General features: G+C 52.9%; 1 protein-coding gene across 4 annotated transcripts in view; it reads right to left on the bottom strand.

Annotated features, from left to right (window-relative positions):
• The window catches only part of LOC116941376 (slit homolog 2 protein-like), a 258,451-nt gene that overhangs the window by 107,301 nt on the left and 129,879 nt on the right, over nt 1-21,271 (bottom strand). For 3 of the 4 annotated variants that reach the window (XM_032952435.2, XM_032952436.2, XM_032952437.2), the window contains exons 5-6: nt 6,313-6,384; nt 931-1,002 (exon numbers count right to left, since the gene is read on the bottom strand). In XM_032952435.2, coding sequence (XP_032808326.2) covers nt 931-1,002; nt 6,313-6,384 — 144 coding nt within the window. Of the gene's footprint in view, nt 1-930; nt 1,003-1,234; nt 1,392-6,312; nt 6,385-21,271 lie in introns of those variants that run through there. The other variant, XM_032952438.2, reaches the window with a different exon arrangement.

Here is a 21,271-nt window from a genome sequence, read left to right as displayed (position 1 = left end):
CCTATCGTGTTTTTTCTACTGTTTGTTGTTGTGACTTTCAAATGTCCAACCAAATGAACACACTTGTGAAGAAGAGCTTGATAGCTCATCGGATTCCTCCAGGATAAGTAAAGATCCCGATTGGCAATTCTTCACGACCGGTGCCGCCACTGGCTCGATCGCTCAAACGCTTCTTCCTTATTCTGGTCCCTTCGCCATTGGGCCCGGTGCATTACAACCGTTGCCTTCGTGGATATCTCCGTGCGAGGTATCTCCACCTCTCAAAGCGGACGCTTGGAATTCACCAGTCGTCGATGCAAATTGGCCCTACAGCAGCAGGGGTGCCCTCGCATCTGTCTGCTGATCTCAAGCACGTCCTCTGCCGCCCGCGAACCCCCGCCCTTGTCGTGTGTAATTTGAGGGCGGCCGCCTTTGATGCCGAATAAATGTCCATGAGCTCGTCGCACTCTATACCCGTGCTCGGCAAACTTCGACAAACGTGGAGGACACGCGAGATAATCGTAACCCAAGCAATGGCGCTCGGTGGGAGTTCACGCAACATCTATGGGCCACTTTTTCCGCAGCAGTCACGTCAAGAGTACAAGCCCTCCTCCACCCTCCGCTGTCGTCTCTGCCAAAGGCTTCGCTCCGGATGAAGATACCACCTTAGCGGTCTGCCACATTGCGGTGTTACGAATAATAACGATAGAATACGTACAGATACAACGTGAACGCGCGACCAAGGTGTTTCAAGCACGGGCAGAGCAGGACGACGATGCGCTTCCCGCTTCTCGCCGCCAGACACAGCGGTCGTGCCACCGCCACGCATCGTTTTTGGAAAATATCGCAACGGCACAACCGTGACAGCACAGCCGCGACGACAGCACACCCGCGTCGTGTGACCGCGCGAACAAGTGCGCTTGTGCGCCCGCGGAACACCCCGCTACTCACAGCACTTCCAGGTCTCGCAGCGCTCGGAACGCCCCATCTTCGATGCAGCTGATCTGGTTGTTATCCAGATGCCTGGAGGACAGCAGATTTTGATGAGAAGGAGAGAGAGAGAGAGAGAGAGAGATAAAAAAGCAGGAAAACAAACGAGAACAAAAAACATGAAATCGAGAGATCGCCTTGCCGCAATCGTCACCGCCACCACCGCCGCTGCCACTGCGACCGCCGCCGACAGAGAGATGCACGCTGCGGAAAGGCGTCGATCGCACGCACGGCACCACGCTCGCCCGCTCACGCGCTCGCTCACCCGCCCACGGTCGGAATACGTGCGCGCGGGCGCACGCGCAGACACCGGCGAGCACGCACGCGTCAGGCACGTGCGAGCGGGCGTCTCCGCGTCGAGCGGCCCAGGTGGTGAGGTTCGGAGGTCGGAGCCGGCACGAGCGGTTCCACCCACCAACCTCTCCACCCCACTGTCCGCCGCCACCGCCGCCGCCACTCCCGTCACCCCCTCCACCCATCGTTCCGCTTCGCTGCGCCGTCGCCGTGAGCAGCCCCCCGCGTGACGAGGGCCGCGCTCGCGCTCGCGCAGCCTTTTTATCTGAGCGCGGGAACGGCCGTCGTTTTTATTGCGCATCAGTTTTATATTCCTGCAACATCGCGTTCCAGTCACATGGCACTACATCACCAGCGGCCGTGAATCAGCTGTGCATCCTACCCCCCCCCCCCCACCACCACCGACCCACCCAGACTCCTCTTTGCTGCTTCTCAGTAAAGCGGAGAGCTTAATCATTCCAGCTCTGGCCACAGTGCTCATTTCATTATCTTAATTCACTCTACCCATAAAATCCATTTTTACGCCTCTACAATAGAAAGCAATTCCGCTAATGCACCTCCGGGGTTTATTTATTTATTTTGTTATATTTTTTTGTTCTCCCCACTCCGCTTTTGTTCTGACGGAGCAGCAGGCAGCATCAGCAACCTGAACGTGGCTCAGAGCCCCCCGAAACCGCACCACCTACCCACCCACCCCACCACGCGAGTCGGCGGAGACTGCAGACACAGCAAGAAGGCATTCCGATGCCTTGCCTCGCTCGCAACATTTGACGCTTTCACTCGCACTTAAGAGAAGGGCAAGGGCTCCACTTTCATTTTCTGGGGGATTTGATTGTCTGGAGTTGCTGCTCCGTGCGAGGTTGAGTGTGGTGGGAGGGGGGGGGGGGGTTTATATTTTTTTTCTCGTTTAGGGTAAAGCCGCACTGCACCAAAGCTTTGAAAGTTCTCAAAAAGCTGTGGAAGCTGCCAGGACCCCCGCCGGCTGCTATCGGTCGTTCAGAAGCCGATGGCTCACTCGACCCGATAAAATAATCGGTGCCATCAAGAGGGAGTCGTTAGCGACGCGACACGTGGGGCCGCTGTCAACGACCACACACGCATGCGGTGAAGCTCCTCTTTATCCGATTCAGCGGGAAGGGGGGGGGGGTGACACTGTCGGGACGGATTTTATTATCCGTGTTAATTCGCACAAGTCACCGATTGTATGAATTTTCCGCCACCAATTTTGAGCCACTCATGCACATATTGATAATAGGGCGCATTTGGCACAATTTCCCAGTTACTTCTCTTACCCATGCAAAGACTCGGATAATGGGATGGCTTTAACAATTCCGAGCGGCCAATTCCAAATGACTCATCCGTACGAAGCTTCCGATAACAGATTAAACTTGCCACCGCTTCCAGGTAATGCCTCTTCTTCGCGCAAATAATAGGGGCTTGGATCAGAGGCTAATCACTATTTGTGTTGGCTTGTTTGTCTCGCGCACATCACTACAAAAGGCCGGAGAGCCTTCGCCATATTTTAGAGTGCGGTAAAAAGCGTGAATAAAAAAATCTAAAGAAGAAGAAGAAGAAGAACAAGAAGAAGAACAAGAAGAAGAAGAAGAAGAAAAAAAACACCCCAACAAATAAATGCAAAAGCGGAGACCCTCTGAGGCAAGTCGACACACCGCACGCCGACCAATCAGCAAAGAGCGTGGGTCTGTGCCCATCTCCTAAACGCCTCCCTTTCACCGGGTCAGTCGCACCCTTGAGCACAGCACGTGCAACATGCTCAACGTCGCAACTCTCTACAGCCCAACATTCATCAACATCGGCACGAACGTCTGCCGGGCAAGTGAGGCGAGCGAGGGAGCGAGGGAGCCCCTGTGGCTCAGGCCCAGCGCAAGGCCGTACCCTCCGTTGCCATCGACAGTGGCCAGAAGAGTTCAGGCCTGGCCCCAAAACATGCTTCATCTTATTTATCAAAATTTCAAGGATGTTTTTTTTTTACAGGAGGCAGGGCAGAGACACCAAATGTTTGGTTGGCTTAAACAAAAAATAAAGGTCGATATTTTGTTGTTGTTTAGTCAAATAAAACAACTTCTCGGGGTTGTCTTCGACTGTAACATAATCTTATCCACCCTGATTATGCTGACAGTCGCACCTGTTATCACCGTTTAAGCTGTTATTTAAACTTCATTATTGTTTCTCGCCCAAGCCTTGCCCCCTGGTGCATTTTTCCGAGAGTGAGAAAGGCGCGTGACCCCTTTATTGGGCACATTTCTCATGTTTTGACACGGCCAGTGCACGACACAAATGCAAGCAAAGGGTAAAGGCGCATGCACATACACGCACACACACGCACACACACACCCACATGCACACACACGCACACATACACGCACACACACATACACGCACACACACATACACGCACACACACGCACACACACACACGCACACATACACACATACACGCACACATACACGCACGCACACATACACGCACACACACATACACGCACACACACTCACACGCACACACGCACACACACATACACGCACACACACGCACACATACACACACACCCACATGCACACACACGCACACATACACGCACACACACACACGCACACACACACACGCACACATACACACACACATACGCACACACACACGCGCACACAGACACGCACACACACGCGCACACACACACACACGCACACACACGCACGCACATACACACGCACACACACACGCACGCACACACGCACACACACGCACACACACAAGCACACATACACGCACACACACGCACGCACACACACACACGCACACACACAAGCACACATACACGCACACGCACAGATACACGCACACACACGCACACACGCATACACGCACACACATGCACACACGTACACACACAAGCACACACACACACGCGCGAACGCGCAACCGCATACAAAAGCACACGCGAACAAAACCATACGCACGTACATGTACAAATATTGGCCCTGTGCCAACCACCCTCATCAGTTGGTAATAATGCCAGAGAATAACCTGTAATTATATGCACATAATGCCAACGAATAAGATAAAACAAATTTTAAAAAATATGCATTTTAAATCACTTAGACCTGATATATGTTTTACGAGCGGACTCATGCCTTAGCTTAAATGCAGGGATAAACCAAGATTTTAAAAAATCATAGGAAAGGAGCACAACATGGGACCTTTTTGCCAGGATCAAAGTATGAAAAAATAAGAACAGATTTTACCCTTTCTGGCAATACAACAGTTGTTAAGATGTTCAAAACACCAAATAGAAACCCTTTGCAAGGCATTGTGTCTGCATTCACCACACACTACTTGTGGTGAACATGCAAAGAAATTTGCTCTGATAATATATTTTTTCACACTGAACGGAGCACGAATGCAGATGCAACAGAATTGACAACATAACTCGCTCGCAATTACGCACACTTTGAAATGCGCCTTTCTTGAGGTGACAATTTAAACGCCAGGAATCTTTTGGCACCTCGCTTGATCACGCTGAGTGAGCACCGAGCCGTGTGGTGGCGACAGGGATACATTTTATTTTTTCTCTCTCGGTTTACGTTTTCACACTAGCCCTTCGCACACTGCGCTCCAGCCAATCGCATTCGCCGTTTTTACCAGATTAATTTCTCGAGATGGCTGTCCCAGCAGGCATATTAATCTCCAGACCTCTGCTCTCACAAAATGTAATCATCGCTCAAAGCCCCGCGCACCCACTCCTCCCCGATACAAAACACGCTACCCGCTGACCCCGCGATAACGCGTATCTTGACGACAACAAAAAATAAAAATAAATCCCAACTGCTCTGAGATTCCCCTGTCGTACCACCCTCAACACCGGCTGCCACAACAGACGGCGAAAGCTTAACGAGCATTTGAGTTTTCAAGTAATTTTTTTTTTAATAACAGCTGAGGCTTTGAAACGTGCGCGCCTGAAGGTGAGGTGGTGTTTGGAGGGGAGGGGGACGGCGCTCGCAGCTTCCCAGAGTGCAGCCCTCCTCAAACCGAAGCAGTTCATTACATTGCCGCTCGCCTCCGTTAGCCGACCTCGGCTTGCCGTGGCAACGCCAAAATAATAATCCTCCACATGCCCATGGTGGGCTGCCAGTCCCTCCATAGAACGACCACAGCTGACTTGCCCATGAAGAGTTACACTAAATGGAGTTCATCGTTTGATTCCCGACCAGGATTTGACCCTAGCCATTGCTCTAGGATGATTTAGCCTTGGTATCAAATCACCCTGAATATATGGCAGATCTGATCAGACTTCCTGCGCTTTAGCAGAGTTGAGCTTCATTAGCACTCGGGATGGCCGACTGCCTGGGAATACCAGGTGCTGTAGGCTTGGACAGGAGATGCCATCAAGAAGGCAAACATGCTCGAATCTTTCTTTGGAAAGCTTTATGTAAATATCCCCTCCGTGTGCCCTGGTTTGTTCCCGCATGAAGCCAAAATCCTCACAACGGAATTGGCCAATCATCCCAATGTAAAAACACCCTCCTGAAAGAAGAGTATTTAGACACAGTGAGATTTCCCCGGATATAGGGCATCATAAATGTTATTATAAGCGGTGTGACACTGCTGAGGCACGTTACTGTTATGCCAGTACGCAGTGAAGTGTCTGTCCGTGCATGTAAAAGAAAAAAAAACTTTCAACTACTTATGTTATCAGGTAAGGCCCACTGACCTATACAGCTCTTTTTCAGTGGCGACTTAGCCACAAATGATAGCTCAACGAAGTGGCTTATCGTGGAGACATGTATAGCAGCCATACTCTGCAAGCACGTTTCTACATGTGGAGGGGAAAAGACGAGAGGACCCAGATAAAAATCCACGGGGAGGACATGCAATTTCCAAATATACAGCAGGCGTCTGGGTCTGGGTCGAAACCACGACCTCCTGCATACCAGGCGAGGTTGTTAACATATCGCCACCACGGCGCCCATTTGAGACAGACAGATAGTGAGACAGAATTCAGCCCCTGGGTTGTCTGGAGAGATACTCACAGGTTCTTGACCTCTGGGATGCCTCGGAAGCCTTTCCTTGGGATTCCTCGGATTGCATTCTCACTCAGGTCCCTGAAGGAGATACAGAAAACAACACAGAAAACACATTTAGATTATTGAATCCATCTGTGCGGAGCATTGATAGTTACCCCTCACCTACTGATAGCCCTGTGCTCTATCACAGCAATCAGTATTCAAAATGCATCCTAAAAAGTACAGCATGCTCTTTGGAAATGTATTTTGAGGTAATAAAACATTTTTTTTATGAAATTATGAAATGCTACGTGGAGCTATCATATGATGACCATCATCATTATCACGAATCAAATGTAATTTAAAAAAGACGTAAGCTCTATTAACATAGTCCTTGCCATTACCACCATCAACACCACTGTCTATGGGATATATTTGATGACGCAATGGACACGGGCTCCCACGTGGATCATTGCGAAGCCGGCGTGCTCGATCACCTGCCAGGCCAGAGCTGGGATTCTGGCAGCTCATCACAAGTGACGCTCGCGACGCAGACGACGAGCCTCCCGCGCCTCCGATTCATTAATTCCCGACGTGGCGCCGTTCCTCCGCCTCGCGGCACTACGTGCGGGCGTCTGTCAAACACCCCCATTGCTACCCCCCTAGCCCCCCCTGCCATTCCCCTATACCACCGTGGACACTTTTTCTCGTGCACATTTCCACAATAACGTTTCTTCTTTCGATGTTTTTTTTGTTAACCCGGCAAAAAAATTATGCCAGCTTCCAGAGAGAGACAGACAGACAGCTGACGGATTGGCAAGAATCAAAGAAAGACAAGCACTAAAGACATCTTCACGGAGATTATGCCAGATTATTATTTGCACGAGAAGGTAGTGCTGGGGATGGGCAGGGTTGAGCTTGGGATGGGCAGCGTGGAGCTGGTGGGGGGGGGGGGTTCAGCGTGGAGCTGGTGGCGGGGGGTTCAGCGTGGCGCTGGTGGGGAGAGGTTCAGCGTGGAGCTGGTGGGGGGAGGTTCAGCGTGGAGCTGGTGGGGAGAGGTTCAGCGTGGAGCTGGTGGGGGGAGGTTCAGCGTGGCGCTGGCTGTCAGGATCTCCGCGCGTTCCGGCTCGACTCGCGTGGCGGCGTCAGGAACCCCGGCGCGCGCCTTGTCAAACATTTCACGGACCACACCCCGGCGGCGGTGGCAGCGCGTACACTCTAACACCTGCGCGAGGCATGGGAACTTAACCACATTACCCTGGGGCTATGTAAACAAATCATTCCGCGTGGAACGGACTCCCCCCCACCACCACCACCCTCGTCACCGCCCCTCCCCCGCCACCCTCCCGCTCCCCCGAACTCCGCCGCCGCCGCCACCGAGGTTAAGCCGCTTCAAAGCTCAACGCGAGTGGCTCGTCGTCCGCCGGGTTCGTGAAAAGCTATGGCGGGCAACACGTGCGTGCGTCACGCGATTATCCTCGGGAACCCCGCCGAGACGGCGAGGAACGCGTGACGAATGGCTCTCTCTCCCTCTCGCCGCGCGCTGACCATTCACGGTCGGCGGACGGGCAAAAGGACGGGCCGAGGAGTCGTCCCGCTAACGAGACTCGCCCGCCGCGATCATCATCGGCGACGCCTCGCAAGGGGGAGGCGCACACAGTGGGAGGCCCGTGCTGTGGGCCCAGTGGGCTGCTGCTTGGCGCAAAGCCAGCACGGGAGGATTCGCAGATTTCTTAGTCGACGTTGAGGAAACATTTTCCAGTTTTCTCGATGATATTTTTCCGTTACGCATGTGCAGCCCCTTTGGTCGACTTTTTCGGCTGGATGAGGGCCTCTTCCCCATGCCGTGTCGGCCGCTCGCGGTGTCCTTTGACCATAACTTTGGCATGGTGCTCAGTGCGGGTTGATGAGGGCACAGAACCCAGTTCAGATACCACTCGCCACTGACGTTAGCCGTTGTGAGGAAGCGTTAATTACGAATATTGTTAATACATTTTTACTGAGTTATCCTTGTGCACCACCACCATCACCACCAAGGAAGTCCCTTTAATTCTTTTGATAAAAGTAGACCATTCCTCTTTTAATATATCAATATAAAACCTATCTAATAATAAAAAAAAATTGCTGAACCTCACCCCCCCCGGCTATCAAATTGTAAAACCATTGTGATCCCTCGGAATTGAAATGCTAAGGGGCACTACATTTCAACCAACCCAAGCGATCTTCGAGGAAATTACCGCAAATGAAACAGGAGACCTGGAGGGGATGGAGTCATAAGAATGCGTCACGGGGGAATTTAACCGCTCTGCCCCCGAGATAAATTAAAGGGCTCGCAAAAGACCGATCACCCCCCTCCACCCCACCCATCATCTCGGTCCAACCCGCCCACAAGACCCCCCTCCCCCACCCCTCCCGAGTCGTTACAATCATATGGAACAGAGGGGATGGGCCAGAAATTTGAAATTCCTATTGTACCGCATCACGTGAGACAACTTAAGGATGAGAATATAAGGTTGCCCAGGCGTCTCTGGGTGAGATGAGACTGCGAGAGACACTGAACTGGCACTGCTGAGATACTGGGTTTAAACTGCATTTCATTAAACCGAGTTCTCAAGGGGAGCCAGGTGATGCTTCACAAGTTCTGACCACTTATGACTGCGCGCAACAACAACAAAAACGACATCATATTAAATGTGGCCTTTCATTATTAACTCGGACAATTGCGGCTCAGAGAATTAACATCTTCAGCTTGATGACCATGTCAAGGACATTCTTCACCAAGCCATATACAGCCGTGCCCCCTGGTCGCGAATGCAGAAGTGACTTCAGGTGTAGTCTGCGACGACATCCTACGGAGACGCTCTCTGACACGAGGCGGTGGACTTCTTCACTCCCGAGAATCCTCCGCGGAAATTCGCTCATCTCTCGGCAACGACGACTAAACGATCTGGGCCATGAAGCAGCGGGCCAGAGGCACGCCAACGAAGCAGCGATGAACAAAAAAGCAACGACGCATAATATGACCCCGATGAGAACCGTGCCTCCATTTGAGGCCGCGAAGGGCTTCGCCGCCGCGGCCCCGCGAGCGCTGAACGACGAACGGCCGAGTGAACGGGGCTGGCAGGGGCCCTGCTACGAGGGATTAAAATGCTCCCCCCGCCCCCCCCCCTCTTGATTTGTCTTTCCTGCCTCTGCGTAGCCCCGGCACCTGGGTCGTTCCGGCCCGTGGGCCCCAGTGCGGTTGCACCGCCTGCATGCTGGACAGCGACGCCAACCGCTTACTGCCAGGAGCGGGCGAAATCGGCATTCGCAGCCACTTCAATTTTTTGCTTCTCGGAAAGTTGCCCGCGCCGTGTAACGCCCGGCGACGGCTTCGTTTACCTGACGCTACCTCGTGGACGGGGGCGTTCGCTGATTTTCGCCGCCCCCCTGATGAGCCATCGTTGCGCAAAGGCTCGAGCATTCGTGCTCAATTAAGCACTCGCTCGGGCAAAACCGAAGCGGGTGATTTTTTTAACAGCCTTCTCGAAAACGCCCGTGAAATTTCCCCGGACGTGCGAGGTGAGCGTCGCGTGCCGTGCGGACTCGCACCTGGCCACGCACGCCCACAGCTTTCCCGTTTCCGCCCCGAGGCTTTGAACTGGCACCGGTCGGTGTCGGCGCTTGAGAGAAACCCAACCGCGACTCAATCAGCGACGTCGCCACAATTATTAAATTATTAGCTGTGTGGCTGTCTGTCTACACATGTTTGCGTGCAAGATGCGGTGTGGTGAGCGGTGGCCGAGTATACTTTGTGCACGAAACCATCATCTATTAGTGGATAGATCATGGGAGCTGCTGCTGCTGCTGCTCCTGATGAAGATGATGATGATGATGAAACGGGTGCAATAATAAACCGTGCCGTGTGAAGTGGCTGTCCACCCGGTGCCCGGGTCTCTCAGCTCGGTAAATGGGCAGCGGCCATCTGCTCCCCATTACGTGCGTCCCCTTAACGAGCGGCCGAGCGTTCGTCAATCGCCAGCTCGGCCGAGCATCGGCGATCGGGGACGGATCAACGGGCCGCGAGCCCTGAAGGGCGGGCGCGGGACAACGCGAATTCGAGCGCACACACTTCGCGCGCGCGCTCCCACACGCAAACGAAAACACTGAGCGAGCCACAGCAGCAGGCAGCGGCAGAAGAAGTTTATGATGCATTTTTACTCCTGATTGCTCTGATAGAGTACAGGGCTATCAGACGGAGGAGTAGAATGAGGAGGGTCGGAGGAGGAGGGGGCGGAGGAGGAGGGGGAGGATGGGGAGGAGGGGGAGGAGGAGGGGGAGGAGGAGGGGGAGGAAGAGGATGGGGAGGAGAGGGAGGAGGAGGGGGAGGAGGAGGGGGCGGAGGAGGAGGGGGAGGAGGAGGAGGGGAAAGGGGGAGGAGGGGGAGGAGGAGGCTGCTCAAGAACTCCTTATTCCATAGCGTGGCTAAAGGTACTTTTTTCCCCACTCAAATTTTCTCCTGTGAATAAAATCGTCCGCTTCGAGACCTGCGGTCAAACAAATACTGCAACAATAACAATTACGATATTGAATCGTGACCTTGATCGGATCGGACAAAATTAACCTTTGGAAGCGCAACGAGAGTGTTGGCCGATTACGGGAGCACGCCCCAACGCCGAGACCCATGACACGCGGCGCTGGATATTAAAACGCGCAGAGAGTTGGAATGCAATAGCAGTGGCGTGTGCGGCATTCGGTCGTAAACTCCCGCTGTGCGATCGTGTGCACGCAGCTGAACTGTGTGCCTGTATTACTGAGATGACGCATTTAGCTACCGAGAAATGACTGCTGCATCGCATTATAGTTTGCAAGCTGCTGTGTGTGTCAGTGGGGAGCGGCAGTGCCAGCGGTTAACGAGCTGCGCTACGAACCCAGCGACGCGAGGTCGATTCCCGCTCACAGCCGACAGCAGTGACGATTATTTTAACCGGTCCTTGATCTAGCTTAGGTCCACTCAGCCTCACATGGTTTGTGACACGGCCAGTTGTGGTTCTGGTCACCCACCACACCTCGTGTACCATGCCGGCTTGGTAACAGCACTTGCCCCAACAGTCTATTAAATGATGTACGGGAGGAATCCGCATGTACCTATGCGTACGGGTGCTCATATCTGGGTATGCGCATGTACGCATGTGTAAACCTCATTCACAAGTACAATTCACACCTCTTCCCCCTATCTGCTATCCAAATACAGTGAGGGAAAAAAAAGTATTTGATCCTCTGCTGATCTTGTATGTTTGTCCACTGACAAAGAAATGATCAGTCTATAATTATAATGATAGGTTTATTTGAACAGTGAGAGACAGAATAACAACAAAGAAATCCAGAAAAATGCATGTAATTTTTTAAATAAATTAATTTGCATTTTAATGAGGGAAATAAGTATTTGACCCCTCTGCAAAACATAACTTAGTACTTGGTGGCAAACCCCTTGTTGGCAATCACAGAGGTCAGACGTTTCTTGAAGTTGCCCACCAGGTTTGCACACATCTCAGGAGGGATTTTGTCCCACTCCTCTTTGCAAATCTTCTCCAAGTCATTAAGGTTTCGAGGCTGACGTTTGGCAACTCGAACCTTCAGCTCCCTCCACAGATTTTCTATGGGATTAAAGTCTGGACACTGGCTAGGCCATTCCAGGACATTAATGTGCTTCTTCTTGAGCCACTCCTTTGTTGTCAAGGCCGTGTGTTTTGGGTCATTGTCATGCTGGAATACCCATCCACGACCGATTTTCAGTGTCCTGGCTGAGGGAAGGAGGTTCTCACCCAAGATTTGACGGTACATGGCCCCGTCCATCGTCCCTTTGATGCGGTGAAGTTGTCCTGTCTCCTTAGCAGAAAAACACCCCCAAAGCATAATGTTTCCACTTCCATGTTTGACGGTGGGGATGGTGTTCTTGGGGTCATAGGCAGCATTCCTCCTACTCCAAAAACGGCGAGTTGAGTTGATGCCAAAGAGCTCCATTTTGGTCTCATCTGACCACAACACTTTCACCCAGTTGTCCTCTGAATCATTCAGATGTTCATTGGCAAACTTCAGACGGGCATGTATATGTGCTTTCTTGAGCAGGGGGACCTTGCGGGCGCTGCAGGATTTCAGTCCTTCACGGCGTAGTGTGTTACCAATTGTTTTCTTGGTGACTATAGTCCCAGCTGCCTTGAGATCATTGACAAGATCCTCCTGTGTAGTTCTGGGCTGATTCCTCACCGTTCTCATAATCATTGCAACTCCACGAGGTGAGATCTTGCATGGAGCCCCAGGCCGAGGGAGATTGACAGTTATTTTGTGTTTCTTCCATTTGCGAATAATCGCACCAACTGTTGTCACCTTCTCACCAAGCTGCTGGGCAATGGTCTTGTAGCCCATTCCAGCCTTGTGTAGGTCTACAATCTTGTCCCTGACATCCTTGGATAGCTCTTTGGTCTTGCCCATGGTGGAGAGTTTGGAATCTGATTGATTGATTGCTTCTGTGGACAGGTGTCTTTTATACAGGTAACAAGCTGAGATTAGGAGCACTCCCTTTAAGAGTGTGCTCCTAATCTCAGCTCGTTACCTGTATAAAAGACACCTGGGAGCCAGAAATCTTTCTGATTGAGAGGGGGTCAAATACTTATTTCCCTCATTAAAATGCAAACCAATTTATAACATTTTTGACATGCATTTTTCCGGATTTTTATGTTGTTATTCTGTCTCGCACTGTTCAAATAAACCTACCATTAAAATTATCGACTGATCATTTCTTTGTCAGTGGGCAAACGTACAAAATCAGCAGGGAATCAAATACTTTTTTTCCCTCACTGTATATATAACATTATTTTTACTTCTAGATTTGAAAAAAACAAAGAGTATTATTTTTACTATCTTACTTTATACTCCAGTCCAAAGTGAATAAATCGACTGCGTTCTAATAATAACACCTCTTCCAAAACACAAAAAAGACAAAACGCACTTTCAAAAACTAAAGGCTGCCAAGTCGACTGCACGAACATAAACAGCCAAATCCAAGCGCCCAAATGACCCGTGAGAAATCTGCGAGGGTGGAGCCGTGTTCGACCGCACAACCTCCTCGCTTCGATCGCCACGGACGCAGCGGCGAGCACGAGGGCCACCTTGACGCCTCACCCGCACAGACTCTCTCCTCCCTGTTGACTGTTCACCATGAATTATGCATGCGCACTTCATCTAAATGATATCCTTCGCACCCGAGATGTTGCGACGCGCGGCGATCGTTCACGCCGCATAAAGCGCCAAATGACTATGCAGGGAATTACCGAACACCCCCCCCCCCCCATTAAATCATCTTTACAGCGCTTCCCGAGATCCGCAGACGCCCTCCTTCTCTCTCGTGTCGCTCGCTCCCCGTCTCGCGGCGCTGCTGCTGCTGCTGCTCTGTCTCCGCCACCCTGGGCTGCTCGTCTCAGAGACGATCGACGGTCGGAGCAAAACGGTCCGAGCGTGAGCGACAGCGGTGGGTGAACACGCGTAAGGAGGCGCGTGTTCACCCGCACGCTATTCTCGGCTTGCGGTGGGTTCAGGAGCGAGACGCCAAAGCCGACGGGAGGGCCTCGGGAGAGAGTTCGTGTCGTTTTGCTGTTCCCGGCACTCCGTTGAAGGGGTGCAGATGAGAGTGGGTTTACTATCTGGTCACTGCGAGTGCCTCGCTGTGAGTTTACTCTACGGTCAGCAGCTTGGGTGGTACCAGCCACAATCGCACTCCCGTGCCTCGTGTCCTTAATTTCCCATCCAAAGGAAGAGGAGCGCATTGGCCTGCACACTCATCCCCAGCGGACGACGCTCACCGACATTTCGGCCCGTGCGCGTTTCCGCCCGTCGGATTTCCACCTCTTGAGGTGGAAATAAAAAAAATCGGACCATGTCACGGGAGGAAGATGAAGAGCATCTCGCAATACCGGCAGAGGGATGGAACTCCGTGTCGATTAATCGACTTGAGTGGTGTATTATTATTATTGTTTTTGTTGTCCTCATAACTGGGATTTTTATCTCCTTAATTGCTGAAAACAGTGACTTCAACCCGAGGGCAACCCTGGGAAAACCAGGACGGGTGGCAACCCTAGCTCCCTTAGAAACCCCTTTGCCTGCAGCCGTCTGTGCTGTTAACTCCCTGCCCCTGCCCGAGTCTAGGCTCAAAACCTTTATTTATTATTCTGCCTATGACTGACCCGCCTCTGTAGAATATACATCTATAAATGTATATGCCCACTGTTTGCATGCAGCACCTTGAGGCAGATTTACACGCTGTTTATTGTATCGTACAAAGTTTGATTATAACAAAGCATTGACAAAAAAAGCTTCTGGCATTCGAATGCTGCGTAGGAGGTTATCAGAGGGTGCTCGGAATTTCATGGAGGACAGGGTAAGCGACTGAAACGACGTTTGGAGCGTATTGTGAAACCGTTTGTGATGGATAGTGCAAGACACGTGTTCTGGAAGCGGGAGGGAAGCTTACCAAGACAAGCACTGCGGGTTTACCGATTCAGCGGACGCTAATGCAATTCCTTCCACAGCGGTGGAGCCCCATGGCTCACACGGAGTGGTGGAACGCTGACCCTGGCCCCCAGCACAGCTTTTTGGCCGGAACTGGGCCGTTGTTCCCGATCTGGCCGGAGTCCGCGGTTCCCAGAGGTCACGGAAATGAGGCATCAGTCAAGCAGCCCTGGCTCAAATCGTACCGCGCTGTGTCAAAGCAATCCAACCAAATATCACTCTCGGCCAGCGCGTGAGCTTGTTTTGGAATGCGGTTTTGTTTTGTGTGGGGGTTTTCCCCCCACCTCCTCCTATATATATAAAAAAAATTAAAGACCGTTATGAGCTGTCCGGGGATTGCACAATTCAGCTGGGGCGAGAACCAAAATAATATCCCTCAGTCACGCTTCGCGGGACATGGCTTTTCCTCCTCGCGCCTGCGCATCTCGGAGGACGCCCGGCCCAACAACACCGCGGTTCTCGCGCACGCCGAGAGCGCGCGTCTCGTCGGCCACGTCACCACCCCTCGCTCTCCATCCCCCCCCGCCCGCGCCGCCCCTCCACCGAGTGGACGAGACGCACAATTGGAGCCACGTGGATTCCGAACGCCCATCCCAGCTCCCCGGCCACCACTGTCCGCCACACCGGTGCCTGAGCCCCACAGCCCCCCCCCAACCAACATCCTAACTCCAGCCACCTACCACCGACCCCCCCCCCCCCCCAGGCAGCTACTGTCCTCTGGGTCCTCCGGATTTTTCCCTCCACATTTATAGACACGCGTTTAGAGTACTTGGCTGCTATAAATGTCCACGTGATGAGCCACTTCGTAGAGCTGTCATTTGTGATGGCCAGGTCGCTTCTGAAAAAGAGCTACATAGCTCAGTGGCCCTTACCTGGTAAAATAAAAACATGTTGTTTTAGATGCACGGACAGACACTTCAGTTTTCACGTCCTCCCCGTGGTCGTGTGGCTTTTCCTCCGGGCCCTCCGGTTTTTCCCTCCACATTTATAATTATAAATGCAAGTGTATTATAATAATCATTATGATTATAATCAACGTGCGTTTGGAGTATTTGGCGGCTACTATAAATATCCACGTGATGATACGCCACTTCATTGCGCTATCATTTGAGGCCAGGTCGCTTCTGAAGAAGAGCTGCATAGCTCAGTAGGCCTTACCTGCTGAAATTAAAGAAATTGTTAATTTAAAAAAAAGTTTCCTTGAACCCACTTTGTCCACCATCCCCTCCGATGCCACCTCCCCGAGCTACTCTCTGCCCCCCCCCCCACCCCCCGTGCGAGCATCGCATCGACGCTCACGATCCAGCGATCGAGTGCGACGGAGGGGCATACCGGTCGGTGCAATGGGCGCAATGGGCGCGGATTCCACAGGTCACCGGATCGATCTCCTTCGTGCGGGCAGTCGAAAGAGTTGGGCGAGTTTCTTAAATCCTCCATCACCCCCCCCCCCCACCCCGACTGCCTCTGTCCACCCAACGGGATGAGCACAGCAGAGTTTATTGACAGTCGAGAGAGGTGTGGGTACTTCCACCCCTTCCCAGGTGTTCGGCCAGCAGGTAAGAGTAGACCAACAATGTCCTCTCGGGAGCGCCCTCGAGTGAAGTCCGCTCGGGGTAACACTGCCACCACCTTCCAGTTCGGACAAAGCCCAGCCAACAACGTGGCACCCGCCGCGGGTTCACTCCGACGACTTTGTCCCGCGCACAATGAGGAACGTCTCTGCCTCTTGAGCTTTTAGTGCCGCACGAAGTCAGCAGTCACGTGCCTCATCTCTCCCTTCCTCCAAAGATGCCCCCCCCCACCAACCCCCGACTCGCCCCACCACCCAACAGCTCCCAGACGGCGCTCGGGAATCAGCGTGAATGGACCGTCTCGACACAAATGCAGGGCGGCCGGCGCAAGACACCCACTTCACGCTCGACCCCAGACATTGCCGTGGAATTCGAAGCCTCGCTCGCTTCCAAAGAGCGGTCCTCCCCGCGGCAGAGGAGCCAGCCGGGAGGAGCCGGGAGGAGCTGCCGCATTTAGCTGAGCAACTTGCTCCGGACGCCTGGGGGGGGAGGGGGGCGAGCGAGCCACCCGGAGAAAACCGAGGGAGTGGAGCTGATGCCGCTCACGCTCCACAAAGCTGCCAGAGGCATCGGCGATTTACTTCCCCACCCCACCGCTAGAAGTTCGGTGAATTTTATTTTCGGTGAATTGCCAGAATTCTGGGTCATCGTTCGAGTCCAGAATAGACGCGTTTTGAGCTCTCTCCATTTCAATCGCTCTCCCTCTCTCTCTTGTTCTGCACAACGTCGGCTCGAATCCGTGGTGCAGCACGTGTGCTACTGCTGCCACTTCTTTTCCGAGAACCAGATAGCGAAACTTCGGACATCGCACCGAAAAAACACCGGCGGTGAAAACCCAAAGACTCATCGGAACGCTTTTACCGCACACCCCCCCCCCCCCCCGGGAAAACCCCACGCGCTCGTACGTGCGCGTGCTTTATTTTTTCTGCTTAAAGCAACCGATTTAAAATTTCACAACCGTCGCGTTCGTTACCCAAGGACGTGAATTTAATTAATTCTTGCTTGTTTTTGTTCAACAAAGTAGCTACTTTTGTAAACGGCGCCGAACGCGCCTGGCTGAAGCGAACGCACCGCGCACAGTCGCCCGTTGCCTCACTCGCACGGCTCCTTGTTTGGTGAATCTGCAAGCGAAGCGGTTTGGGGTGGCCGCTCGGGCAGGGCGGGGGCTGAGGGGGGGGGGTCCATGCATGCGTCCTCTCCTGCACGTGACCCAATTAGGCAACTAATCAATTGTTCGGGTGCTTCTGTGACCGCCCACTGCTTTCAACTACCCAAAGGGGTTCAGAGCATCTGCCCGTTCAAGCCGAATGCCCCAGTGTCTCTTAATTGAGCCTGCCGCTTGTGGCTTGCCACAGTAAGCAAACATTTATCAGATACACGTGGTGCATGCCGTCCTTCTTAACCCCCCCCCCCCTGCGCCCCCCCACCCCCCCCCCGGAATGTCCCATAATGGAAAACACGCTTTCAACATGTGTGTATGTCCGTTATGCGCGTGTGTGTGTGTAGTGTGTATGTTTTTGTTTGCCGGGGGTATGACACGTGCACATGGCGCGATGGGTACGTGAAAGCTTTCTCCCTGCCCCTGCCAGGAGCGGGGAGGAGAGATGGAGCAAGTGGTGGAGAAGCGAAGGGAGAGGGTGATGCATTTGGGCAGCACTATGCCAAAGTAGATACTCATGCGACTACTTTTGATTTGTTCAAAGACAATCGTGCGTACGTCCGTCATTTCATGTATATCTCGAGATGAGCAATGCATCAAACATCATGTCAAACAATCGGACTGTCCAGAGTGAAAGTTTGTCTCTTAAGAGCGTATGACCTGACCTCGAGAGAGCGAAAAACACCAGGATGTAGAGAACTGAGAGCTCAGCGACCACCGCCTCACTGCCATCTGCGAGTCGCAAAGCGATAGAGAATTAGATAAAATATCGAGTGAATAGCAAGCGGTGTGGCACAGCGCCCATGTCGGACAAGGTGAAGGAGAGTGGTGACCGCACAGCAATCATACTGCACGCCGTCCATCCACTGTGGCGAATGGACAACGTTGTGCAGGCATGGCTGCAAAAGGGGGAGACGTGGCAAAGGTGCCACTGGAGGTCACGAAGCGACAGAGGGGACCGCACTGTATCCAGCGACCTGAACCAGCGCGGTGAAGTATGGCCAAACCACCCACTCGACCGGCGCAGCGCGGAGCGGATCTTCACCCGGCAACGAACTGACGCGAGGGTGGTGTAAAAAATTGCTATTACGTTTTTTTTTTTCGTGTTGCGATTGTTCCAAATCCAGGTTTCCCCTTGTAAAACGAGGCTGCACACGGCCAATGAACACCAAACGCTAACGACGCTTCGGGGTGGGAAGGACGACTCCGTTGGGGAACGGCGCTGGACACTCACTGAGCCGGCAAACAGCAGCCGCCGTGGCCGCATTCCTCGCCAGAGACCCCCGGCGCTCCCTTTGCGTCCAGCGGCGTGACGCGATGGGACGTGACGACGTTTTGAGCGATGGGCCCCCACCCTCCAGCCCCCCCGCCCCCCCGCTGCTCCGTGGGGTCCCGGCGCGGGGGTGTGTCTAATGGGATGAAGATGCTGCTCTCTGGCGCGCTCGCCAGATCAGAGACACGGCTCTCGCCGCCGTCGTGACCACCACCGCGGCTACGGCTATGGCCAGAGGCACGGCCGCCACCACCGCTACCACCACCAACGCCGCCGGGAAGACACACGTGTGTGGATAGTGGTTGGAATTACAGCCCCCAGCAGATTGTGAGATTTTTGTTTTACTCTCTCTCTCTTCTGTTTCTGCAGTGCAGGCCACCTCCACTCATCTGCACCCCCCACAAACCACGCCCCTCCCCCCCACCCCTCCACACACACACACACCCCTGAGTTTCAGCAGACTCAGCAAATGACTGCAGAGCCGCGCATTTGCATTAATAAATTACAACTCGCTCCATTCATTCATAGATGAGATGAGAAGCGTTGAGAAAATGCTTCTGCTGCAATTTGGTATTAATAAACGAACATGCAGCTTCGCTTCTGTTCTTCCACCCCCCTACCCCCAACGTACGCACCAGGTGGTGGCGATCTACCCCCGGTGTCTGTGCCAGGCTAGGTGCACTTGGAGGATATGGTGGAGGCGGTTTCAATTGCTGCCGGTCAAAAAAGCAGAGACCCCGGCGTTCCGGATTAACGCAGCGTTTCTCAACCCGTCTTCCCGACCATGCCCCAGATGGTAGAGGTTTCTCACGATTAATAATCATCAGGTGCGTGCAGTGTGTACTGACTTAACTATTGGAAATCAGAATAAATATTTGAAATGAGGAAAAATATTGGAAATCAGAAAAAATATTGGAATTCAGAAAAAATATTGGAAATCTGAAAAAATATTCAAAATCAGAAAAAAAAGTGGAAATCAGGAACAAGTGAACCTTGGTCGGTTGCAAGGGTTCAAATTGAGAAACGCTCGGTTAATGGATCACGTTGTTGAAAGGCAGATGTATCGCATTTCCCCAATATACACACACACATGTACACAAGACAAATTTCCCTCATGTAGCCGACACAGCAAGTGCTGTTAGCGAGCACGAGTGAAGGTCAGCACGATGCACGAGGGAGTGGTTGGTCAACTCCACACCCTATCGCCTTCGATCCACGTATAACCATTGTTGGGAATCAAACTCAGGTCGCCAGGCTCATAATGCAGTTCACGAACCACTGCACCACCACTCCTCTTTGTCAATGGCATCAGCACTGCTAAAGACACAGCTATCAAAGACAAAGATCACCCGTATAGCCTTTACAGACTGTAGGGGCAAGTGCTGTTAGCGAGCACCTATGAAAACCGGCACGGTACACGATGAAGATGGGTCATCAGCAAACACCTACACACACGTCACGTACACAACATCCACTCACACAGCATACACACACGCACATCTACACACACACATCATCGCTTTCCAATTTTCCACGGGGCGTTATATTTTTCTTAATTTCCCTCTCCCGTGGGGAAATTCCTGCAGGTTCTGTGACTGCCCTGGCCGCGCTGTTGTGCCCCCCCCTCCCCGCCCAGTCGCCCCCCCCCCCACCCCGTCCCCACCCCAGCTGAAACAAAACCGGCGGTGCTCGCGCTGGAACCCAAGACTCATGGGGGAGCGGTCACGACTAATGCGGCGCGAGAACTCTAGAGGCTTCTAAATGGAATGGAAATCTCCACCCCCCCCCCTAAACCCTCCCCCCCCCCTGGAAACACCGCGCAGGCATCGGCGGCGATCGGCGCGCAGAGCGCCCGCGAGCCCTTCGCCCCGCCAAAGGGTGGCTTCGCCGATGTCGCCAGCGTCATTCGCACCCGCGGAGATTCGTCGCCGATGCTGCTGTTGTTCTCAGTGCTTTATTGTGATGACGACGACGACGACGATGAATGTACAGAGAACTCCTCTCATCCGCATGAAACACGGCGAACCGATATCGCGGATAAATTCACCCACGACGGCTAACGGCGAAATATTCACTGCTCATTATCTGGTGGGGGGGGGAAATCGTGGGTAATGGGAAGAAGAGGAGCGCGGATAATAGGAATGTTAGCAAAGTATACACAGCAATCACGGGACAATGTCATTCCACGCACAAAGACAAAGATGCCCGGAGGAGCAGGTGCTGTTAGCGAGCACCTGTGAAGACCGGCATGGCACATGAGGGGGTGGGTGGCCATCACAACGCCCGGCCGCCTTTGTCTTCCCGGTGGTGGCGATGTTTTACTGCACACCGCACCAGGTACTAATTTGAGGCTGAGTCGACCTAGGGGAGTCCCAGGACCACGTTCAGATAATCGTCACTGGTGTTGGCCCGTGAGCGGGAATCGAACTCGGATCGACG

Source organism: Petromyzon marinus, chromosome 11 (assembly GCF_048934315.1).
Source record: "Petromyzon marinus isolate PM22_M1 ecotype Great Lakes invasive population chromosome 11, UKy_Petmar_22M1.pri1.0, whole genome shotgun sequence".
Classification (NCBI taxonomy): domain Eukaryota; kingdom Metazoa; phylum Chordata; class Hyperoartia; order Petromyzontiformes; family Petromyzontidae; genus Petromyzon; species Petromyzon marinus.
This window is presented reverse-complemented; position numbering and strand designations above follow the sequence as displayed.